The following is a 26,413-nucleotide window of genomic DNA, read 5'->3' on the forward strand; positions in this document are numbered from 1 at the left end:
CTCTTCCTGGCTATGTACCTTCTCTATACCCTAACCTCTTCCTTCTTATATGATAACTTAACTCCTGTGCTTTTTGCTAGTGACTGATGATACTTTCTCCATATTTATTTATTTTTTCTTTCATCACTTGTTGATACTGGCACAATAATGTTGATTAATTTATCTCTGTTTTTACCACTCTGAATTCATCTGGCAACCAACTAAATTCCTCCTTTTATGTATATATTCTATATATGTTACTGTAATCAAGCCAACTAAATTCCGGACTTATGTATATATGTTCTGTATATATTACTGTAACCACTATGTGTATCACTGTTTCTACTTCTGTACCAATTAATGTTTATTTTTTTTCTGCATCTATATTCTTGTCTGAGCTTTTCTTCCCAGGCCTCAACCAAAAATGGGCTCTTTTAGGCCCAGTGGACTTTCCCGGTAAACAAATTAATAAATAAATAAATAGTTGCCATTGCTATGTGTAGGATATTTTGAGATGAGGCCAGATTTACTCCTAGTTCTAAAGCATTGGAAATTGTCTTAAGTTTGTCTTATTCAAACCTCTAGGACAGTGTATGTTTGTAATGTATACAGGCAGTCATATTTGAAAGCAAATTCTGTATTATCTAAATGTTTGTGTCCCTTCTCTCCCCAGGTACACAGAGGAGACATTTAGCATGGCAGATGAAAGTTGCAGTTCAAACCCAGCAATAGTTCGAAGGAAAAAGATTGCCATTAGTGTCATCTTCTCCCTCTCTGAAAAGGACGATGCTAACAGGCATTTCCAGGACTTTTTTTTCTCCCACTTTCCCCTGTTTGAATCTCACATGAACAAACTGAAGCATGCTGTTGAAAAGGTAAATTAAGCTATAGCATAGAAAAGTACTACAGCTGTACAACATTTTCCTCTCAGTATGTGTGTATGTAATGCATGATGGGTATATATTTGAGAGAGAAGTCCCAGAATTATTGTTGCCAGGTGCAAGGACACCTGACTTGGAATTTGTGCCATGGAGGGGGAAGATTAAATTTTAATTGAAAACATCTGCTGCTGACATTTAAGCCAATTTGTGTAGCAATTATGCTTTACACAGTATTTCTGTTTTGGGTACTTGCATGTTATCGCAACCAGATTTTCACGGTTGCGATTTTCACTTACTTGTAGAAACGGGGCCATGAAACACTGGAAGGTGGTATTCACGCTGTGTATTGGTGGGGGATAACTTTAGATTACCTTCGGAAACAAACAGTGAAGAAATGTCATGCCTGCTGTCGATGTGATGAATGGATTGTATTCACTGTGTGGAAGGAATCCTTCAGAGAAAGCAGACACAGAAGTGATGGTTTTGGTGACCTTTATTTTTTTGACAATTTGTGAATATAGAAATGGTTAAAAGTAAGCAAGTGTAGCAAAAATAATTGCTCAGTGCCTGTTTGATTTCTCTGAAGAATTCCTTCTACAAGTTAAAAAAAAAAATACAAACGAGAGTATGATAGCAGCCATGAAAACTGTAGCGTGTGTAATGCAAAAAACAGGAAGAGGATTTTTACCACAGTTTCTGTTCCCGAAGGTAATCCGAAGACAGAGTCTGAATACCACCTTACAGTAAATGTAAACGTTTTGGGCAGTACTACACATTTACAAAGACAGTCTCAATTGTCTCATGCACTCCTATCTGTGCTGGTATGTGCATTTTGTAACCGAGAAAATCTGTTTGCGATAATATGCAACTACCCTGTTTTGTATAACTTTTGTGGACCTGTTTCTCTATTATGACTGTGTGCTTTTGCACACGTTTTCAGTGAGGTAGTTCTCTGGGCCAAAATGAATACATTTTCTTTAGTTAACTAGTTTCACTAAAGTTTGGATAATACTTTAGTACATATGTTTTTTTTATTTCTGTGTTCTCCCAGCACACAGCTTATAAATTGTACGTCTTACAAGAGTTGAGAATGCACCATTCAGAAACTTTTTTTTTCACATTGAATGAATATTTAATTCATGATATTTTTCTTGTTTCACCAGCTTCATTAACTTGCTGCATTAATAACTTCTTGGGACTTTGTTAGCTGTTTCAGTTTTAATGCATTTTATTTTTCAGGCAATGATTTCCTGCAGAAAGATAGCAGAATCAGCTCAGAGAGTTCAGTTTTATATTGGTAGGGTCATGGATGCCCTTGGAGAGTTCAGGTGGGTTCCTGTAAATTGTACCTTTTCAAAGTCCTGCCAGTAAGTACCAGGTGGCAAATAACAATAATCTGATTTCTTTAGGTGCTTTTTAAAGTGTAAACATTTATTATCTTTTAAGAAAAAAATGCAAATTGCTCCATTTAATGCTTTTTACTGCAGACGTACAGTTTTATTAATGGTTTGTTTTTCCCTTCTTGGGGAATGTAAAATATATTGTCAACTATTTAAAGAAACAACTGTCTTAAGGGACATTGGTAAGAGATCTAGACTTAGACTGGAGAAGGAAAATCCTTCCAGGCCTTGCACCTGGGTTTTTCAAACTCAGCAGTATTGCAACATAAGACTTGGAAGCAAAATGTCCCTCACAATGTTTTGGATATTGTTTCATCAAGGGCTTTTTCTCCAGATAAATTTTATACATCCTTCCTTTCACTGAAGTAGACTTCAGGCATAAAGTCCTACCAGAATGTGGCTGAGGATCTTCACTTTTCATTTCTTGATTACTTTAATGGTCAGTAACCACGAGCAACCATTGAAAGGTTTCCCCTATGTCTTCTTTTTCCTATCCCTATTTGCTCTCTTATTCAACTGAAAATGTAATCACAAAAAAAGCACCAGAATCCAGGAAAAGTCTTGAGCATTCATTGAACATGAGTTTTGTAATTACCCTTTGCATTGCACTTCATAACTATGACTCCAGAATCCCCTTCTGAGGGACCAACTCAACAGACTGCCAGCACCACTACAGATACTTGGCAAATTGTAAGTTTAGGAAAAAATGAGTGCATTCCCAGCTGCAAAATCTGTAGAAATAGTTTCCGTTACTGCCGACTTCCTTTCAGCCACATTCCTAGAAATCTCTCACTGAAGTCTTCTCCTTCCCTCTTGCATTGCTTATTAAGGATTAGTTCCAGATTCAAAAAGAGCAAGAATTTTATAAAGGGCAAAGGTCAAGTTTTTTGTTTTGCCTTCAGATAATTGCAAAGACCGTAGTTACAGTGGAATAAGGGAATGGGTCGACCTTGTGGAACTGCTACTAAATATGGTGAAGCCTTGAAGATACCTATAAAATTGCAATCTGATGCTTGAGATGAGTGGAAGGAGAAAAACATAATTTAATACACACTGAATCTTGGGAGTTGATAATTCTATTTTTAGTGTGTGCCTTTTACAGTTATGAAGTACTCCAGCCATACTCTTTGATAGAAGTTCAGGAGTATATCTAAGCTTCGGCAGAAGAAAAGGTATAGGTACCTCTTGAATTGTTTTTAGACATTGATCAGATGCTATAATATGGTTATTTCTGGTTTGGATCCAGAACCACCATGCGGGCAGAATCCTTTTTGAATTCAGTATGCATTGCAGTCCTGCTGCCAAATGACCAGTGACATGAAAACCTGCACTAATTGCCGTACCAGTTAACAGTTGCACCCCCCCAGAAATGAACACCCGCATAAGTATTGTATTATGTTGTATTTTTGTCTTGTGTTTTTTTAAGGCAGCAAGTCTCCCCATCCCCACCTTCTGTGCTTCCCACATTCCTTCTCACTACCTGTGCAAACTCCCAGGATTGCACAAACATGAAGAAATAGAAAATGTCAGTAATTTGTAATGCCAGCTGTTTCCTGTACTCATTGCTTGCACAATCTCCTTTTTGGCCATTTACAGAACTGAAAAGTACTGCTTGGTGATTGGTTCGCTCTTTCTCTAGCAGTACTTGCTGAAAGATGTCTTTCACATGTATGGAATTGTTCCGGCTAGGCTTGTATAGGCCCTAGGGCCGATAGCCTAGTACCAACCTATGAACTTATGGAATTGGTTAGCGAAAATTGGATGATTTGTCCCATGAGAAAGTATCCTTTCCCATTCACTCTCCATGAGTTACACATTCTGGCAGACCCCAAATATTGCTACTTAAAAAAATTTGTTCAGCTCTGAAATGGATTGTCATAGTCAGAAATTGAATTTACTGTAGATCAGATTGTTGTATGGAACATAAGAGCATAATTTATTCCATTAATGACATGTTTATTCTTTGGAAAGAGAGACAGCATTTTTCAGGAATATTTGAGGCAGACTACTCTAATACTGAAGTTCATATATGACATTGATATTAAAGATATTATTTGTTGATATAATTTACAAAGGTGGGAGTACTTTCCAAAGTAGTATTTGTAATGAGCCTGTATTCTAAGTTTTAAGAAAACAGTGTTAAAAAAAATCACAATTATTTTGATCCTCAACAGCAAACTATAGATGGGCAATTATTTAATACTAAGGTGAATGAGATTACATTCCCTCTCCAAAGCTATATTTTAAAGAAAACAGTTGACAAATATTTGCATGAAATGTAGTTATCACACACTACCAGAAATGGTTCTTGGCATCACTGCAGTATGTGTGTATATGCAGTTTGAAGCAGTTGTACCTATTGAGAATTTTTCTCTTGGTTTATATCAGACTTGAGGATATTAGTAATAGCTGGCAGATATTACTAGGACATCAGCACAACTTGTCCATGAGCCCCCTTAAAGCTATGCCAGGATCTGTTGCTGTCTCAGGCAGTACCCTATTTGTATCTTGACACAAACAGCAGCAAACCCAGGAGCAGCAAATGAATCACGTTAAATATTTAAGAAGTAGAGTCATAATAATAAAAAAAGTAACATATCCATAGTGAAGTAGATAAAACCAGTCCACAAAACTAAATTGTCAAATATATTTAAAAAAATATGTCTATATAAAATGTGACAGTCTGTAAAGAACAGAAAGCACAAACATTAGAGAAACACCACATTAAGGTGCACCACATACATTTAAAAAGTGTAGTACACAAAATTAAAACATAAAACAAATGCATACCAAAATAATACACATAATATCCATAAAAAATACTATGCAAGTACAATTGAGTAAAGGCCACAACCGTATACCAAGTCAGACTGATTTTGGAAAAATGATAGGCGTGTGAGACTTTAGGAAAAATTATTTGCAATACACGCAGTTAAAATAAAAATAAGACATAAACTGTAAATTAATGAACAACATATAAACAAAGTACAACACAGAGTAACAAACACTTGTCACACATCAGTACAGTGACATGAAAGCTGCAAATAGCTTAGAAACATTAAAAAAATGAAAGGAATATGAATAAGATTTTAAGTGCAAAGTCAAGAAAACCTTCAGAGGGTATAAAGAAAATGGTCCACATGTAGAAAGGACTGCAGAAGTAGTATAGCATGTACAAGACTGTGACAGAAAATTTAATAACTGCTCAAAAGAAAAATCTAGCAAGGCTAGACTTTCCACTGTGTGATTCCATAAACCTCTTGTATTAGAGGTAACATATGGGATACATGCAAATGATCCTTTAAGGACTTCATCCTTAAAGAGTAATTTGCATATATCCCATGTTGCCTCTTAATACAAGAGGTTTAAGGAATCACACAGTGGAAATTCTAGCCTTTCTAGATTTTTCTTTAGATTTTTACTGATTGTTTTTTCTGTGTGACCTTTTTACTCATTTTAGTTTGGTGGTTGGGATATGTTTACGGATGTCAGCTGGGTATGACAACCCTGTGTTTCTTAAGGTTTGCCAAACATTCCACTTAGGCTGTGATGCTGATGCCATAAGAACACTGAAACATGCAACTCCATAGCTAGTGGGGTTTGGCTCTATTTGTTTATAAATAGTTAAAAAGAAAAAAAGTCATAGACCGTCAGAAATGCTATATAGCTCAAATACTGACGTTCTTAGAGTGATTTGCATATATCCCACGTTGCCTCTAATAAGAGATTTAGGGAATTGCACACTGGAAAGTCTAGTCTTGCTAGATTTTTCTTTTGATTTTTAAAAAGTTAAATAACTACTCAACCAGTCACCCAGAAACAAAGTGAACAGTTAATCCTCACATCAAAGTCAGAAATACAGGGACTGGAACACCGATGCACCAGAAAAAGTAAATAACACCCTTAGGCATTTTTTATGCAGAGATAAGAAAAGTAATAGTGAGAAATACAGCTGATGTTAAAATGGATACGTAAGCAGAAGTGACATTACTAGAGGTGAAAACATTGTAAGTGACTAAAGATTGAGATCTGGCAACATTTTGTTTAAAAGCATAGAAAGGAAAAACATTATTTATTTAGGACCATTTTCCCCAATGCCTTGTACCAAAGAAACAAGGACAATTTTATAGAGATGTAATAGAAGAAATAAGTGAAGTTCAGTGAAGCAGAGCTATTCAGTATACCATGAAACAATTGCCGAAAACAATCATAGAAAAAAAATCAGTCAGGAGCAATTGTAGCTTACCTTGGAACACTAAGAAATTCAGAAGAATTTTCAGGAAGAAGAGAAGGATAAACAATTCACAAAGGAATTGTTTGTGTAAAAAAAAAAAAAAAAAAGTGCTTCGGACTTTACAGCACCCTAGGTGGTTCATTATTTTATTACAGTGCCTATTCTGTTGTACATCATTGCTGGCTTAATTGCTAGTCGTCATTTCATCACATTCTGGTGCTCACAACAGTTCATTTACAGTATACTGAGTTGACTTGATGTTTCAAAAAAAGCATTTTTCACCAGTGTTAAGTTATTAATTGCAGTCGTTGTTGTTTTTGTGCTTTTTGTGTATATGTCTGTGTACTACACACAATAAATAAATGGTGGAAAAAGTTGGGGAAAGAGAATGAGCACAAAAAATCTGTGTTTTCTGCACCTTGGAAAAATGGGGTGCATCTTAAAAGTATGCAGAGAGTGGATGAAGACTCTGTCCAATCATTTATTAAGCAGTCCTAATTGTTATAAAATTTTTTGTAACCATAGAGCTTTGTCTTTATAGTAGTGTCAGGAAAAGTCTGTTTTGAAGCAAACTTTAAATCATTAAGCTTACATGAATACTTTTAGAAACATGACAGAAACTGAAAGACCAAAGCTTCTAACCTGCTGTGTCATTCATGCTTCTGGTATATATTTGATGCTTCTTAAGTGGTATACCAATTTTGGTTGAACTATAAGATGCTGTTTTTGTGTCCGTTTTGTTTTCCATCTCATTATATTCTGCCTGATTGAATAAGAGTACAGTAGAGTTTAAATTGTTTTGAATATGTACATCAGTATTTTACATAAATTGATCAACTGAATTTGCAGGTGTTTGTTGCCATTGACTACTCTTTAAACAAGCTGGTGAAATTGTACGTCTTGCATGAACCAGTCTGTCCTTTTCAGCGTTAGCCCTGAGTGCTACAGCTTGCTGTCATTTCAGCATGTGTAGAGCTCTCCTAAGCTTTAAACGCCTCCCCTCATGTGTAAAGCGTTATGCTTCCCTTTTCTCCAGATATTGTTTGTTGACAGGGCACTTCTAAGCATGTGATAGTTTTTTTTCCTGCTTTTGAAGAGTTTATAAATAAGTACCCTTTTTGGTCATTTTCTTGCTTAGGTAAATTAGTTTGGTTTGGAGTTCTGTTTAACTTTGTAATTTGTACTTGGATTTCTTTTGCTGTTTTTCCTTTCCCACTCTTACCTAACTTAGCTGGTTACTTGGGCCTTTTTTCAGCTTTAACATTAGCAAGTTGTCTGTTATTGGTAGCGCTTGTCTTTTAGCAATGGATAGGGATAAATCTGATAGACCTTAGGGTTTAAATATCCCCCACCCTAAGAGAGAAAGCAAAACTATTTCATGTGCCTGGAGATGGAATGCTTGTCACTTCATGCAAGATTTGCAGGAATTTCCACTCAGCAGTGGAGGAACAACTTAATATTAAAAACGTTGCTGCCTCCTAAGACCAAATGAATAGAGAAGACTTAATGAGGATGGGGCAGCCACAGATCAAGGTAGGCATTTCCCTTCTACCATATCCAGCAAAGAGAGGATTATCCAGCTGAGTCAGTGCAAAGATCTAGTATAGTTCCAGAGCACCCTTTCACCTCCAGCTGGATGTCTCCATTTTGCTTGACTCTGCTTCCCAGAAGAGATTGAGCAACTTTTCCTTGGAGCAGGAGTTGTCAAAGTACTAGAGTTGAGGCCTTCATCCTCTGCGCTGATCAGATATGCTGCTTCCCTCCCAATTTCCTTCTATGCATCCTGGCACAGGATGACAAAGGTCTTGATGAAGGCACAGATTGAAGTTGGTGTACTCTCTTTTCTCTTTTTATAGCATGGCTAGAAAAGGTCCCTATGCTTGACATCTATGGCTCTTTCCCCTGTCCAGTCTCAGCACCAGGAGATTTGGTAGCTTTCCTGCAGACTCCAGCAGTGATGTTGATGGGATTCCTCCCTTGGGTCCCAGCACCATCATAGGTACTGTTAGCCTTGCTAATGAGCCTGTTAGCACTAAGCTAAAACCCACTAGGCTCCATGTAGTCATTGTTGAAGCTTCTGCACTGGTTGTGGCCTCAATACCCTTGGTGGGGTGGTCTCAACTGTGGCATTATTTGTGCGGAGGATTCCTTTAGTTTTTGGCACAGTTACTGAGACTCTGTCCCTCCTAGTTAGCTTTGACCTCTTGGGTTTTGATGTTGGTTGGAAGACCAGTGTCTTTACTACTTGTAGTCTCAGCATTGATCGCCAAGGGTTAGGAGATGATTTCAGTGCAACACTTTGTCATTGGACATGAGATTCTGCGTCTACATCAGGTCCACCACAGGTTGCCCCTTAAACATCGTGGACCTTTCATCCTCATCCCAGCAGAATAATGGAACAGAAAGCCACCAGTTGTTTAGGGTGTCTGGAGAGAGAATTCATCTCTTAACCATTCAGTTGAGTACCCCTCAAAATATACTTAGGAAGAGAAAATGCAGAAAGAGACATCTGGACTCCCTGCTGGGAGTCTGCACCCCAGACACTAGTTTGAATGAAAGGGAGGCTTCCCTCAATCCAGTTTTGTAGTTCACAAGTTTGGGTAAATACAGGAGCTTATAAATCAGAGGGGTTCATGACCAGCTGACCATCCTCTGAGGCTGAAATGTATGAGACTTCCTGTTGTATTCCACCTGCATTGTAGGTGGTCCTTACAGATGACTGGTGATTGCATTTGTGGTAGACAGGCCATGGCAAGAACCCAGTGTGGTGGAAGCTATCTCTAGGAGAACAAAGTAAGATCCTCCAATCTCCCAATGGCAAGACAACCTTTGGAGTAAGGCATCTGTAGTCAACTCCATAGTGGCCGTCTAGAAAGAGCACTCCAAGGAGAGTGCTGTTATTCCTCCATTAGATAAGGATTCTCAAGCCATGGATTTATTTTGGGGGAGCACTTTTGCATCTGGTATATTCACTGTAAAAAGTACTAAATTATTTATCCCATATGGCATATTTTAGTGATCTAGCTGAAAGAACAATTAGACATGTTGAAAATGTTGCCTCACAATGAGCTACAGAGAAAACTGGAATCACAGGTGAAGACGATTGCTATTTTTCCACTCTGCCCATTCAGTGTATTCACAATACCACTAATGAAGTAGCGAGTATGTCTGGACCTGATTTAATGGTACACTGAATGTGATTCCTCCCTTGGGTCTCAGCACCGGCTGAGGCATTGTAATTTTCCAGGCAGCTTCAAGGTATCCTTCACTAGTGTCCATACTTAAAGATCCTTCTTATTTGGACTCGTACCTTTCAACTTCTTAGAGCAAGAAATCTGGACAAAGCCATAAATAATGGGGGGGGGGAGCAAAGACCCAAAAATAGGGACATTTTTTAAATATTGCTTTTATAAACTTAGAAAGTTGATAGAGTAACGGGTTTTGCATCGGCATGAATTTTCTGAACGATGTGATGTCTGGAAAAACAAATGTCTGGCATTATTTTCTGACTTCTGTCCTCAACGATTTGCTAGTAATTTGCCAGAAAACTAAAATTTTTTGAAAAACTGACTAAAAATATGAGTAGAAAATCTGGACAGTTGAGAGGTATGTTTGGACTGCAGGTAAAGGGTAAGCTGCTAGGCAGGAGGGGAAGATGCTCATGGCTGTACGTGTCAAGTTCTCCACTCCAACTTTTTTTCAGTAAATAAGAAAAGTGAGAAACTTATGGTTCAAAAGGCCCAACAGCCTTTATTTGAGCAGTGGCCAAAACTCCCATGGCCATGAGAATTTTCTAAATGGATGCAGTTCGAGGGGGGGGTCACAGAACCTGGGATTCTGCAGTCTCTAGCCCCTGGAGCTAGCCATCGAACTCTTGAGGACTTTCCTAACTGTTCTGAAAGAAAAGGATAGAACTTCACTCCATCTGAATTCTTGGTATGCTACCATGCAGGATAGATAAAGGGTGTACTGTCTGAAGGCTGTAAATTTCCCTTATTTCTTCTTTAAGGCTACCTTCTCTTCCCTTTCCTCATATAATGCCCCATCCAAAGGCAGTGATTAAACTCAAGGTTGTAAACCCGTTAAGCAAAAAAGCCATCCAGTAGAGGTCCCACCAGTCGAGAGAGTTTGAGTATTTTCATCATATTAATCACTGCTGCAGAAGTCTTACCTATATGGGTTGTATCCTGCCAAAGATGCAACAAAACTGCTGCTTCCAAAGCTTCAAGGCACCTTCCATGTATCCAAGCTGTCAAGCAACTCGAACTGAGATGACTAAAAGACAAGTCTGGGTGCACAATCCTTCAGAGCATTACTGCTGGTGAAGAGTACAATTCTGTAAGGCTTTCAATGATTAACTGTTGGCTTGTGCTCTCCATCACTGGGGCAGATAAGTTCTCTTTGGGTGGAAAAACTTTCAGTGTTTTAATTTTGCTGATGTTTTATTCCTTTCCTCTTCAGTAAGGCTATTTTAAAGCTAGGGGGGGGTGCTGTTTTAATGGACTTTCTCAAGACTGTAAAGTACTTGTAAACTGAGTGATAATATTTTCTTTCAGTTTAAAGTAGTGCAAAGTAACTGAATTCATTTTTTTATGTGGGGAAATTGTAATTGTGTTTATGTGGTGTTTTAAAATGCTTTTTATTGTTTTTTTTTTTTTTTGTCAAAAAAAATAACTTTTGTGGACTGGAAGTGTTTACAAGCAATTGCTGGTTGTCTTCCCTGCAGCTATTCAACCTGTTCCAGTAGAGCAAAGAGGACAGGGTTTCTACTCCATACTGTTCCTGGTGCCCAGAAAAGAGGGCTCTTGGCACCCTATCCTGGACCTGTCTATTCTCAACACCTTCCAGGTGGTCCCAAAATTCAAAATGCTTACTTACACTAAAACAGCTGCTTCCTATGGTAGCCAAGGAATCCTGGCTAGCCACCCCAGACCTAAAAGAAGCTTATCTGCTCATCCCCATAAGGGGAATCTTGCAGGAAATTTCTACGTTTCAGGGCAGGCTCTGTGCACTATCCGTTCTCTGCATTTCCCTTTAGCTTATCCACTGCACCCAGGATATTCACAAAGTGCCTGGCTCCAGCCATTGCATACTGCAGGCAGAGAAAAATTCTAATTTATCCATACTTGGATGATTGCCTGATTCAGGAGAACAGATAGGAATTGCTACTTCAGCATCTGGCATTTGTAAAGAGACTTCTAACTTCTCTGGGGTACACCATCAACGAAAAGAAATCGCATCTGCTGCCCAGCCAAAAGATTGTATTCCTGGGCGCAAGCTTGAACACAACTTCCCAAATGGCATTCCTTACTCCAGAAAAGCAGGTTTATTTGACAAACTACTTCAAAGTAATGGCACCAGAACCCAGCTATCTGCAAGAAAAATACTGAAAGCCCTGGGGTTCATGGCCTCATGCATTCTACTAATTCCATATGCAAGACTGCATATGAGGAAAATTCAGTGGTACCTAAAGTCTCTGGTGCCAACATTGTCAGGACCTGGAAACAATTATTCCTATCATTCCTCGTCTAAGGGCAGAGTTCCTTTGGTGGGCAGAGGCTTGCAACCACAACAAGGGACTCCCTTTCTCTCAACCCCTCGCCGCCCAAACCCTGACAATAGACGCATCAGACTATGCATGAGGGGCTCACATGGCTGGCAAATGCATTCTAGGCAAATGGAGCGCAGGACAAATTCACCTACATATCCAGCAAAAAGAAATGTTAGCTGTACAGAGTGCTCTGACAGCCTTTAAATACTGTATCCTTCCAGGACAACTCTTGATAAAGACAGACAACACCACAGTTATGTGGTACATAAGCAGGGGGGAACTAGCCATGGCCCTGTGGGAGCACAGCCTTGAGCAACCAGGTGCACCTGCAAGCTCAATTCTTGGCAGGCAAACAAAATTCACGGGCAGACTTGAGCAGAATTCTACTGGACCCACATGAGTGGAAACTGGAACCCAACTCATTCAAACTTCTAACCCACAGGTGAGGGACACCAGAGGTGGACCTCTTTGCCTCCCCCCAAAACCATCAAGTGAGCAAATTTTGCACCAGAAATCCCCACAGCCAAGCATGGGAAGTGGATGCTCTATCCCTTACATGGGAAAACCTCTCAATTTATGCCTTTCCCCCTCTTCCCCTCCTCTCAAAAGTACTACTCAAGATCAAACAGGACAAACCAAGGACAATCCTTATTGCACCAGACTGGCCCTGCCAGCACTGGTATCCACTCCTATGCAGTCTGGCAGCAGTGCCACCCTGGCACCTACATCAGACCCCCCTCCCTTCTGTCCCAGCAGGAGGGACAGATTTTACATCCTGAGCTGCAAACCCTGAACCTTGCAGCCTGGCCTATTACCTGAATTACACCCCCAGCAACCCTCAGCAAACAGTTGCTGGACGACGTCCCTGAGGCAAGAAGGCCTAGTACTAGGAAATCCTATTCAGAAAAATGGAAAAGATACTGTTCTTGGAGCCAGTCTCAAGGAAAGGATACAGCCATGCTCACCTTACCTCAAATCCTAGATTACCTAGCAGAGCTGCTCCACAAAAGCCTATCCTTCTCTTCTATTAAGATTCATGCCTCGGCCATCTCAGCTCATTATAATACTGAGCCACCTCTCTTTTCTCTCCCTCTGGTCAAACAGTTCCTGAGAGGAGCTAACAATTAACACCCCTGCCTGGGACTTTAACTTTGTACTAGAGAAGCTCACGCTTCCCCCTTTTGAGCCTGCTGCTACAGCACAGTTAAAATTCCTCTCTTGGAAAACAGCCTTACTTTTAGCCATCACTTCAGCAAGAAGAGTGTATGAGTTAAAGGCACTAATGGCTGTGGAACCCATCATTCTTTTACATGCTGACAGGGTTTCCCTCAGGACTAAACCCATCTTTTATACCCAAGGTGGTATCCAGTGTGGCTCTAAACCAATCCATCCATTTACCAACCTTTTTCCCTAATCCTCAGAATAAATAAAGGGTAAAGGATCCTGCACTCTTTGGACATACACAGACAACTCCAGTTCTACCTTGACTAAGCCTTTCAGAAAATCTGACCAGCCGCTAGTCAGCTTTGCTACATGGGCAGAGGGCAAGGCCATTTCAAATTAAACCATTTCCAAATGGATTGCACACTGCATCCATTTCTGCTACATACACCATGGAAAACCTACCCCACAGGGATCAGAACTCATTCCACTAGGGCTACCTCAACTTCTACAGCATTTCTCAGGGGAGTCCCTACCAAGGACATCCATCTGAAAGTTGCAACGTGGAGTTCTGTACACACCTTCACCAAGCGTTACCACTTACCTGTCTCTTCTAAATCCAGAGCTGGATTTGCCACAGCAGTTTTACAAGACCTACTAGCCAGCTGTACTATTACTTCACTGCCTCCACCCTTCCTCAGCTTTGGGAATCAACCAAAGTGTGATGACTGCAACAGTGAAACATGAAGAACGTAGTACAGTTGTGTGCATTTACCATAAATGTAGATGTTCGAGTGTATTCACTGTTGCAGTCCTGGTTACCCACCCTCCAGCCCATGACTCTTCTATGCTTTCTACCTATCCTCTTTTTGGCCATATCTTATGGCTATGGTATTTACTTTTTACGGGAAGTGTTCCACACCATGTAATTGCTTCCTATTTTAGACGCTCCTGACATCTGGGACAAGAAAAACTGATTGTAATAGCATCGGCTGCATATTTTATACCCCTGATGAACTGACATCATGGAAGAGGCGACCGCATCTGATGCAGAAATCCCAAGACTCTGGTATTTGGGCCGACTGAGGGTTACCTGCTGGCAGAAAACCCAAGTGTGATGACTGCAAGAGTGAATACACTTGAACATCTACATATATGGTAAGTGTACACAACTGGGCTTTCCTGACTGTTACAGGGTTTATTGAGGTTACCAAGATGATTTTTATTTTGAGGATGTGATACTGGGTGGTGGTGGTGGGAGGGGGTGGGGGGGTGCAGAGCTGTCTCATATTGGTCAGTACCAGGTCCAGTATGTCTGAACCTCTGGTGGATATGCGCACTATCTGGGCAAGAGTATGTGTTAAAGTCCTGAAATCATTGTGCCTACGAATATGAGGCAATCTTTTTCAGAGTCTGTAGTGGGGAAGTTAGTCTCCCATGAATAGGGTATTTGGTTTAATGATTAGAGTATCCAGTGGGTCTTGGTAATGAGCTATGGTATTCTAGGGACATCGAGGATGACCTATAACTTGCTAGGATATGGTATGGGACTTTGTTTTTGGCGATTTGTACGTGGATAAATTCCAGGCCATTGTACTGTTTGCCAGTGTAGAATTATGCTTGTTAATATCAATAGACTCCTCCCCCTTTGTCCCTGTCTGGGCAGCTGATGGTCTGAATGAGTGTAAGGCACTGAAGCCTTGCACCTGTTAGTGTACTTGAGGATTTAAACCACATCTCTGTAACTACATAGATGTCGATATCCTCCAGAGTAAGGAGAGCTTGTAGGGTGTAGAGGTTTTTGTTTTTGCTCTTGGCATTCAGCATAACACCTTTAGGTTTCTTGGTATGCTGGTAGCTTTATCAGTTTGGCATTGACTAAAAAGTCTGTAAAGGGGTAAGTACATTTTTAGCTACTATTCAGAACCCTAGAGGAGACGTGCGTACCATCTTTTGTAAAGCAATTAGCTTTGCTAGCTGTGTTCTTCCTTGTTGACAGATGTTGAATCCCTAATGGCAAGACACTGGAAACTAATCCCAGTTATTGAAGTCCATCATCTTTGTAATACTATGGCATCATCCTTGGTGGTAGAATGCTTCTTAGTGCAAGGCACATACCTGCTTGAGAGTCAAATTCAGAGAGATCAGCAATGGCTGTCTTCATATAGTCCAGGAAAGTGCATCTCGAGGTCATTAACACCCACATGGACTATGATAGAAATGTGCTGGTACCTGTGGTGTATTGATTTGAATGTGTGTGTAATTTGGTGGATCCTGGCTCCAGATAAGCAACTAACCATTATCTTTTCCTTGTTCAGACTGGCAAGTGGGGCATCTGTGTTTTGTACAATGGCGTCCCCTATGACAAGAGTCCTGAGTAATGTATTGACTTGCCTTGTGGGCTTTGCTTTTGGGGCTCCACTGGGTGTAGGTGTATCTGTGCTGCTTTTGATAAGTGCTTTAGAGTTTCCTGAGGATAGACTTTACTATTTATAGCCTTAGGAGGTCTTTCAGGTTTGGGAATATTGCTTTTTAGTGTCTCAGCACAGGTTGGTGTGTGGTAGATGTATGTGTGTGTGGTAGATGTATGTGTGTGTGGTAGATTTATGTGTGTGTGGTAGATGTATGTGTGTGTGGTAGATGTATGTGTGTGTGGTAGGTGTGTGTGTGTGTGGTAGGTGTGTGTGTGTGTGTGGTAGGTGTGTGTGTGTGTGTGGTAGATGTGTGTGTGTGTGGTAGATGTAGTGTGTGTTTGTGTTCTTGGCAACCTTGCTTGTATGCAAGATTTTTGTCCCCAGTTAAATTGCGTATGTGCATCTCTCACGTAGTGTGTTTGTTTCTTTAAGGATTAAATGGTTGTCTGAGAACATGAGACAATTGTAGGCTGTGAACTGGGATATACAGAAGTCTCCTTGGGTGGTCTCTGGGGCTTGGCACTAAACTAGGTCTAGTTGGTGCATGTCTTTTGAGCCTCAGAGTAATATCCACGTGAATAGCAAGCAGCTGTCTCCTCTTGCCATCTTTTCTGTACAGTAGAAAAATGGCATGATTCACTGTTGATGTTTTTCTGTCAGTATTAAGCATACTGCCTTTGACGTTATGGCAGTAAAAGAAAGCCTCTGTCAATCTGTTAACTTTGTTCCATCACATTTTGTCCCATGGAGAGGTTGAATACAGATGTTGAGATATTCCTGTCCCCTAGAAGAAAGCAGTCTTTGTATCCACTGTTCTTGACAAACAGGACTCTGGAGCAGTTTTTAGTGACTCTTCTTGTAGGAAAGTCTTCAAGAAGTTCTGAAATGTGCAGTTCTTTGAAACCTCAAGCCACTGCAATAAGCTCTGTGAATAATGTCTTCATGTGCCTCGTTGCAAATACCTGACTTGTACATTAGTAGTACTTACTGCATCTGTTTAACTTCTTCGGACTGTGTTTTTCTTCATTGTGATTAATTCACTGTGTTCCGCATCCAAACACAGGTCAGTAGCAGTATATGTACAAATATTTGCTGCAATAAGCTGAAATGCCTTTTTATTTTGGGAAGTAGTTTATTTTTTATTTTAGAACATATACAATTGATGGACAAGTTAAAAGTAGACCAGTTTCAGTGAAATGCTCACCTTCAGTATTACCTCAGCGTGCGTATCTTCACAGAAATAGTGGATCTGAAGTAATTTACTTAATTTGGTCTTCAACCTGTCGGATACCGGATCAGAGCTGGCAATCTCATTAGCATCTGCTCCGAGCTCCAAGCTCCTCCCCTTACTCATAATACACCTCCACTACCTTCTAACCCACAGATCTCATTTGCCACGGCTTGCCGAAGCATCGTAATCTCCTGAGCTCCGAGTAGTAAATGGGTTTTTGTAAGCTTTTAAGAAGCTTTTTCTCTCTAAATATTAGTATAGTGTGTTAGTATAGGTTCCCTTTTCTCCTCCCCTCGCTGGTGCGTCGTGAAATTGAACTTTGGTGTAGTTTAGCATTAGTTGGTTAGTGTATTTGCTTCCCCTCCCCCCCACCCAGTGTGTTCTGTGTGACTTGAGTGAGGTGAGTGGTTTAATTAAACGTGGGAAAACTAGTAATTTTTCTCTCCTTGTTTCCCTTCTCTTGTCTGAGTGGCTGATAGAAGCAAGGTGCCCTGAGTGCGGCCATAAATTGTCTCCAGCAGATGGCCGCCCTCTGTGTAATTTGCTTGGGCATTACCCATCCAAGTACTGACTGCTCTATATGTGAGGGTTTCAACCCGCTCGCAGTCAAGGACAGGAAGGCTAAGTTGGCCCTGAAAGGCCTTCTTCCCACTTCTGAGGCGGTTGCCTCGTCCTTTGCTTCGGTCACAGTGGCTGCTGTGGCCGCCTCTCCTTCCTCTCTTGTCCTTGCTTCTCCTCCTTCCCAGGCTGGGACTCAACCTCTCGTTTCGAAGCCTGCGGAAGTGGAGCTGAAAAGGGGCAAGAGAGAAGGCGAGAGCCAAAATCCCACAGACCTAAAAAAACGTGAGAGATCCCCGGACCTCCCTTCTCCCGCCAAAAGTCAACCTAGGATCCGTGACTCCCCCCGGCTCCAATCTCCAAGATTTTCCCTGGAGCTGGAGGAGATGCGCTGTCCATTTAGGGCCTCAGTTCTTCGACCCGCAAGGTCCGGAGTACGTGGCCTCATCAAGGTCCACGTGGAGCTTATCAGAAGTTGATATGGATAAAATGATATTCCTACTCAGATGGGGGTCTTGCCAGCCCCCTCTCCCTCCGGAAGGGGGAGCTAGCTTCCTTTTTTTACACAGATGTCTCCTTCTCTGATCCATCCACCGGGTTCGGAATACTCTGATCTAAGGATGTCCTTAGTCAGGGGGTTGCCGCTGATGGTACCTGCTTCCTCGATGCCGACAGCTGCCTTTTGGATCCGCTCTTGGAGACGGAGCTTGGGTGTTGAATCCGAGGGAGTGGAACATTTTTCATCTGCTCCAGCTTTGTCTGGCCAAGTTCCCTCCCTCGGAGCTCCATCCACTTCGGGTCCGGCTCCGATTCTCACTTCTGATCTGGGGAGACCGGCTTCCTTATTGGTTCCCCAGGAGGTTCGCTCTCCCTTGGTGTTCGATGTGGTAGAAAGGGTTCTCTCTGCTAGATCAAGACCCTTGATTGTCCCCTCGGACTATGCCCTGACCCCCTCTGCTCTTTCTACGAATCCCATCATTTTACCAGAGGGCCAGCCCATGCTCGAGGAGCCCCAGACAGTTCCCACTGAGGAACAAGTGGCTTGCGAGTTTCCCCCGGAGAGCCCCACTGGAGAGGTGCCTCCCAAGGATACATGTTAGAGGAGGCACTTGGACCCCCCCCCCTCACCGAGGACACGGATTTGGATGATGGGGAAGTTTCCCCCAGGTCCCCTCCCGAGGATGTCTCCTTTGGGAGACATCATGGAAGTCCTTCACCAACGGGGAGGTTGGTCCGCCCCCAAACCTTCTGAGGAGTCAGTGTTCCTGGAGGCTTTCGGCACGGGCCATCTACTTCCTGAGTGTCACCTCCCGCAGATCCCTTGGTGGACCTGGTCACCTCACTGGCCTGGAAGGAACCAGTCACTGTGGAACCAATCCCTAAACGGCCTGGTAAGATCATGAGTCCACCTTCAGATAGGCCAGCATGGAACAAAGGCTCCCCCTTAGATGATATGGTGGTAGCAGCAGCCACAAAGAAGGAACTAGCCCAACAGAGTTCCTCTGTTCATCCTCCTCACTGAAAGCCGCAGATGATGGACTGCTTAGGGAAGCGGGTTTATGCGTCCGCAACCTTTTCTCTTAGGGTGCTGAACTACCTGGCCCATGTCCCAAGACTCCAGCGTGACCTGGTCAAGGAGCTAGCGGAGTTTCCCCTTAAGTCAGTGTCGCAGGAGGACAGGGACTCGTTCTCCGCGAGGATGGCCAATTTGAAAGTATCTAACACATCCATTCTACTGAAGGAGCGGCTAGGGCGGCTGGGTCCAGCTTGTCCATGAGGCACAATGTCTGGCTCAGACGGTCAGTTTTCAGAACCTTTCAAGGTGTCCTTTGCCAATGCCCCTTATGATGGCTCTGCTCTCTTTGGTAAGACCATCAAAGAGACTTTAGTCCAGAGTGCGAAGGACGGGAAGACACTGTCTGCCACCAGAATCTGCTTTTCGAACCCTCAAAAATCCTTTTCCTGGAATCAGAGAGGGCAAAAGAAGATGTGGTTCTGGAAATCACAGTATTCCCGGGACACTCGGGGCTTTTCTTCCCCCAGGGGAAGAGGGGGACAGAATGGACGCAGGCCCAGAGGCAGCGGGAGTCTGAGGAATTTTGGGTCTCGAAAACCTTTCTTGGACAGGCCCGGACAGCAACCCTGAGGGGTTTCCCGACTGCTCTAATCTGGTAGCAGTCGGGGGATGATTGTCATTGCACCTGGCAGCATGGGAGTCAGTTACATCGACCACTGGGTGCTTCAGATTATGTCCAGAGGATACTCTATCCCTTTTGTGGTTCCTCCCAAACCTTCCAAACACCTCCCGGATGTACCACCCACGCAAAGGGGAGGCAGCAGCACAGGAAATTTCCAAGCTGCTAGAAAAACAAGCCCTCGAACCCGTCCCTCCAGATCAGTCCGGATCGGGCTTCTACTCAAGATTCTTTTTGGTGCCAGAGAAAAGGGCCTATCTACACTGAACCTGTCAGTTGCCAAAGAAAATTTTCAGATGGTCACACTAAAGTCCATCATGCCGTACCTGTAAGAGACTACTGAATGTGCTCGTTAGAGCTCCAGGATGCCTATCATCACACACAAATGCACAGAAGCTCCAGGAGGTTCCTCCACTTCTGGCTAGGAGTCAATTATTACCAATTTCGAGCCCTACCCTTTGATCTCACCACAGCCCCTAGGGTGTTCAAAGTGATGGCGGTAGTAGCGACTTGCTTCAGGGGATTCAGGTCTACCCATACCTGGATGATTGGCTCCTCACTGCTCCCGCCACATGTCTACTTTCTCAAACCAAGGACAGGGATTATTTCTTAAAGCTCACCCTGCGTTTGGGGATCACAATCATTGCATCCAAATCACTTCAAAATCCTGTCCAGGTGATAGACTACATTGGGGCAAGGATAGACACCTTACAGTGCAAAATCTTCCTGGCCACGGAAAGAGTACAAAACCTGAGGATGCAGGTCTCTCTGATCTACCATTCTCATCTTCCATCGGCAGAATCAGTATTGAGGGCCTTAGGTTCAATGGCGGCGACCATAACGCTTCTTCCGTGCGCCCAGTTACATATTAGAATTCTGCAGTGGACACTAGCTGTGCAATGGTCCCTGTTGGAACTTCCATTATCGTATCCAATACAACTCGGTCGAGTCTGTCAGTCATCCCTTCTGTGGTGGATGTGCTCTCCGGAGATCTTGGAGGGACGATCCTTTGTTTCAGCCCTCATCCAAGCCACAGTGACCACAGACGCCTCCCAACTCTGGTGGGGGAGGCATTGTTCGGGCAGGACAGTCCAAGGCCTGTCGTCTCCTGTAGAGACCAGCTTGCATATAAATGTTCTAGAGATGAGGGCGGTCCTTTTGGCGTTGCAGGCCCTTCATGCTTTTCTTCCTCTGGGAACCATTGCAGTTCAATCAGACAACATGTCAGTAGTCTGGTACATCAACAAACAGGGAGGGACCAGATCTTTACCCCCTTTGTCGCGAGGCAATGAGAATTGGGGAATGGGCGATCTCCACCGGTCGTTTTCTCATAGCAACGCATATTCCTGGATGGCCCAACATTCTAGCGGACAGGTTACGTTGGACTATTTTGATACCTTATGAGTGGTCTCTGAGTCGATCTATAGCGGAGAAGATGTTCCTGAAGTGGGGTCAGCCTTGCTGAGATCTCTTCACATCTCCTTCCAACGCAAAGTGCAGTGAGTTTTTTGCTCTGAACCCCCTGCCGGGGGAGTCCCCAGGAGATCTGGTCTTCTGTATGCTTACCCTCCAGTATCCCTTATTCCAAGGTTTCTACAGAAAGCTCGTCGACTGGGGAGCAAAGTGATCCTTATTGCCCCGTTTTGGCCTCACCAGGTTTAGTGCAGCAAATGGAAACTTTTTCCTTTTGGGCTTCTCAAAGTAGTTTAGACCCCTTCATGGCTCCTATTTCTGACATTCTTTATTTCCTAGCCAATATTTCTCAACAGGGAGCTAGTTCTTCTACTGTCAAGAGTTCATCTGGCTGTCATTTCTCATTTTCATGTTGGTGAGAATTCGGCCCACTAGCCTCTTCCAGACTGTGTAAAGCCTTTATCAAAGTGACTTTTCTGTTACACCCCCCCCCCCCAGTCAAGGATCCTGTTTCCCCATGGGACCTTGCTATGGTTCTTCAAGCTTTGGTCATTCTGCCTTTTGAACCTGCTGCAACCACAGATCTAAAATTCTTATCCTGGAAAACAGCATTCCTGGTAGCTATCACTTCTGCTAAGAGGGTTTCAGAAATGCAAGCTTTGTCCATCGAAGTTCCATATATGATTTTCTATAAAGATAGGGTTTCCCTTCGGACGAGTCCATCCTTTCTTCTTAAGGGTGGCATCACAGGTTAATATCAATCAAACCATCAATTTACCGGTTTTCTTTCCTAATTTTGCTAACAAAATGGAATACAAACTCCACTTGTTGGATGTTCATAGACGGTTATGATTTTATTTACACAGGACCCAAAACTTCTGTAGATCCGATCAGCTGTTTGTGTCCTTCTATAAACCCTTTTTTGGGAAGACCTATCTCCAAGGTCACTATTGCTAGGTGGATTTCCTCATGCATCCTTCAGGTCTACAAGCACAGAGGCATGTCTCCTCCAGGTCAGGTGAAAGCTCATTCCACTAAGTCCATGGCTACTTCTGTGGCCTTTTGGTCTAGAATCTCATTGGATGATATTTGTTCTGCAGCCACTTGGTCCCCATCTCATACCTTTATTTTCTCACTACAAATTGGATTTGACTTCTAGAAGGCAAGCATCCTTTGGTTCCGCAATGCTCTGGAATATCCTTCCATGAGGGCCACCCAGGAGTTTAGTAGCTGGGGACTCTGTCCCACAGGTTGAAGACCAAATGAAGTAAACTACTTCAGATAAAGAAGTTATGTACTCACCATAACATTCCATCTGAGTAGTTCTACTTCATTTGTCTGCAACTGTCCCTCCCTCCTTCCCCCTGACCTTGTCATGTGAACAGCCTGTGGACTGCAGTGGTTGGTCATAAAGTATTTTTTCAGGTTGGGTTATCAGTATAAGGATCAGCAAACCCATTGGAAGGTAATGGAGGTGTATTATGGGTAAGGAGAGGAGCTTGGAGCTCGGAGCAGATGCTAGTGAGATTGCCGGCTTGGATCCAATATAGATCCGGTATCCCACAGGTTGAAGACAAATGAAGTAGAACTACTCCGATGGAATGTTATGGGGAGTACATAACTTTTTTTCAGCTTATTGCAGCAGATATTTGAACTGTGACTGGTGATTTCAATGTGAAGACAGTTTTAATGGCCTAGTTATGCAGATCTAGCAAGACAGTATGTGTGTGGATTAGTATTCATCCTCCATTTTAAAAGCATACTGTCATCTGGATTGTCTTGTTCATCACCCACTGATTCTATACAAAAGCTTTTTGATTTTAGACTAGTTTAGCTAATCCTACAGACTGAACCATTTCTTGTGGTTTGGTAATCCATGCATTATATCAGTTTTGATGTTTACTTTCTATTGCTGCATGTTGAAGGATTTCTACTTTGTGGGAGAGGCCATTTTCTCTTTAAGCATATTTGGCAGCCTGACCCAGTATTAGATTAAAGTAATTAATTGTAGATTTATCCTGCTACTTCAGTATTGCATTGTTTTATCCTGTCTCACGGTTTGTTGCTGATTCACTTAGTGTCTTTTTAAGTGGTATTTAGAGTCTTTAACTGTGCTTTTATTGATGTCTGTTGTGGGAAGCTACCATCCAGACATCTTTATCACTTTCTTGTGCAGCCACTTTCCTGAGTCTGGAATGGGATATATGTGCACATAAACCTCTGTCTCTCACAAAGGTGATTATCACAGTCATGTCCAGTGATGACCCCCAAGGCCCCCCTCTGATCAAGCACAGTCTACTTGATTATAATAAAGTATGCCTCAGTCTTGTGTTTTTCATAGGTTCATATGTGATTTCCAGGCTTACAACCCCAGGGGGCATTTCTAAATTTAGCCATGCTTCCCAAATATATACCAGTTTTGATACCCTAGTGTTATTTTAAGGGGGTATACATAGGCTTGAGCATGGATGGTTAAGCATTTACAGGCTGCTTCTTTCTGTCTGAGGCTTACATGCCAGAACAGGGGTAAATTTCCCATTTCCCATACACTGGTTCAGGTTGCGCTTAAATTGGGTTAGAGAAGAACTCTGCTTAACTTGTATGGGAAGCCTGTTCCAGAGAGCAAGTAGTCAGAGAGACGTACCTGTCTTTCCAACATGTTTTTTATGAATGTGCAACAGGTCCATCAGTGTGGGATCAGAGGATGCTTCATAGGCTAGGCATAGACCGCCTCCCAGCAGTCATCCGTAAATGTAACTGTTTATGCAAGTCTTTGCATATCTTGTCTTAACATTTTCCTTCATTAGCAAAGCACTCATCATGGTTCCATCATGCAGGTGCTTTATTAGTTACCACATACAGAAGGTTTGCATTTTTTTATACATGCTGATACAAGCTCTAACCATGTATGTTATGCAGAGGATTTTGCTGTAAGAGCCCAATGTATGGTGCTTTCCTAGTCATATGTTCTTTCTTGTTGTACCATTGACAGAATTTCCATGAGTGTTTGGTTACATCTAATTGTCCTATACTCTATGGCATGGTATACTATAGGTTCATAGGAGATTACTAGGCTAGTGGCTTAAGAGCCCTTACATTCCTAGTGAATATAAGCCGACTTTACCCAATATGGCATAGGCCATACCTACTCAATGAGGAGCTAAACCCACACATAAGGCTGCTGTTTAATCTTAGCCTTACTACAGGATACATACCCAAAGAATGGCGTACGGCAACTGTGGTCCCACTCCACAAAGGCGGTGCTTCTATGGACCCTGAAAATTACCGCCCCATAAGCTTGACGAGCCTTGTCTGCAAAGCTATGGAGAGGATCATAATGGAACTCATAAATAAAGACATTGGGGACCTACAGACACTGGATCCTACCCAATTTGGCTTTGTCAAGGGCAGATCCTGCCTCTTGAACTTGGTCGACTTTTTCGAAACAGTCACTAAGGCCATTGATGAGGGTAAGGCCATTCACACAGCCTACCTTGACCTAGCAAAAGCGTTCGACACAATACCCCACTCGCGCATCATAGAAAAGCTCACCAGCTTAGATGTAAACCCATAAGTCACAAGATGGGTTGCAAACTGGCTCAAGGACAGAACACACAGGGTTAGAGTTGCTGGTGCCATGTCAGACTCTAAGCCGGTCACGAGCGGTGCCCCACAGGGCTCAGTCCTGGGCCCCCTCTTGTTTGGCATTTATTTTTCTGAAGTGCAGGCAAACATAGGGGGATTGTGGCTGACAAAATTTGCAGATGACTGCAAACTGGGCACCATAATTGACACTCCATCAGACACGGACATCCTCCAGAGAGGTCTCATAGAAATGGATAACTGGTGCCAGAGCCATGACCTTAAGCTAAATGCCAAAAAATGTATAGTCATACACTTTGGGAAAAACAAGGTAACCCCTAATGACCACATCGGTGGTAATCCATTAAACACGGAAGAAGTTATCAGGGACCTGGGGACCCAAGTTGACAGTAACCTCTCTTTTGACACTCACATTGCCAAAGTGGTTAGGAAGACCTTCTACATTGCCCACCTGATCATGAAGGGATTCACATCCAGATCAGGAGAGGTCATTGTACCCCTGTACTCTTCACTTATCAGACCAATGATCGAGTACAATGCCCCATTCGGAATGTACCTTACCCGACACCTGCAGCAGTTGGAAAGACCCCAAAAGTTCCTCACCAAAAGGATAAAGGGGCTCAAACATATGTCATACGATGCCCGACTGAAGAAACTCCAGCTCTATTCAGTCGCATACCGTCTGCTCAGAGGTGATCTATGCCTGACATACAAGGCCATGTCCAACCCGGAATTAATGGACATGCTCCACCTCAAAAAAATCCAAATCCACCAGAGCCACGAGAGCAAGAGACTTAAACCTCAACACGGATATAAATAGGACGTGCTGGAGGGACAGATTCATCACCCAGAGACTCCCTACACTATGGAACAGAATCCCAGTCCATGTGAGGCAGAGCCCCTCACTGACTCTGTTCAAGAGAAATCTTGATGAGTGGATGGGAGATCGTAGGTTTACCCCAGGAATCATCTCTGTGTCACTGCTGGACAGAGGCACATCAAACTAATGGGTATAGTATTCTCATCCTAAGGGGTGGTGAAAGCCACACACACTCTGGCTAGGCTTATAAATGCCCTAGTGCAGATAGCCTAGTATGAACCTATGAACCTATGTGGCCCCTATGGGCAGGAGGATGGCATGGGTTTGTGCCTATGGCTTGAGTAAGTATCTTACAGATTGCCCCTGTCCATAAGGGACAAGAGCACTACCCCAGGGATGAGTTTGCAATTCCCCATCTATGGATAGAAATTGCATTTGAATAGGGACAAGGAAGAATTCTGCTTAATGTGAATAGGAAGCATATGTCTCAGAGATTGCCCCTCCTTTCGAACATATCTGTCTCTCCAGCGTGTTTTGTTTGAGTTGCTGACTAAGTTTAGATCCCTAGACTGGGTGACGCTTGCACTGTTTGACTTGCAAATGTGTAGCAGCTCCATCAGGGCTGGATTTGCGAGTTTCTTGTATGTCAGACATAGGTCACCCCTTAGTAGTTGGTAGGAGACAAGTGTAAAGGGATAGGGCATTTAGTCTGTGTGCATAGGACATGTTATTTACCTCTTCTGTTTTATTTCTGAGGAACCTTTGAGGTCGCTCCGGTTGCTGTAAGTGCCTAGTCAAGTACATGCAAAATAGCACATTGCACTGTATTATTGGTCTAATAGAGGCTGAGTACAGCAGGACTGTAATGTCCTGGGATCTGGATGCCATGTCTTTACTTATAAATTGTGCCACATAGAAGGACTTCACTGTGGACACATGGAGGTCAAAGTTCAGGCTACTGTCCATCACTTCT

General features: G+C 42.6%; 1 protein-coding gene across 3 annotated transcripts in view; it reads left to right on the top strand.

The window, feature by feature from the left end:
- The window catches only part of FNIP2 (folliculin interacting protein 2), a 1,139,819-nt gene that overhangs the window by 733,903 nt on the left and 379,503 nt on the right, over nucleotides 1-26,413 (top strand). For all 3 annotated transcript variants that reach the window (XM_044062054.1, XM_044062052.1, XM_044062053.1), the window contains 2 exons: nucleotides 653-854; nucleotides 2,100-2,188. In XM_044062054.1, the coding sequence (XP_043917989.1) occupies nucleotides 653-854; nucleotides 2,100-2,188 (291 nt within the window). The remainder of the gene's footprint in view (nucleotides 1-652; nucleotides 855-2,099; nucleotides 2,189-26,413) is intronic.

Source organism: Protopterus annectens, chromosome 2.part1 (genome assembly GCF_019279795.1).
Source record: "Protopterus annectens isolate FY-2018-M chromosome 2.part1, PAN1.0, whole genome shotgun sequence".
Classification (NCBI taxonomy): domain Eukaryota; kingdom Metazoa; phylum Chordata; order Ceratodontiformes; family Protopteridae; genus Protopterus; species Protopterus annectens.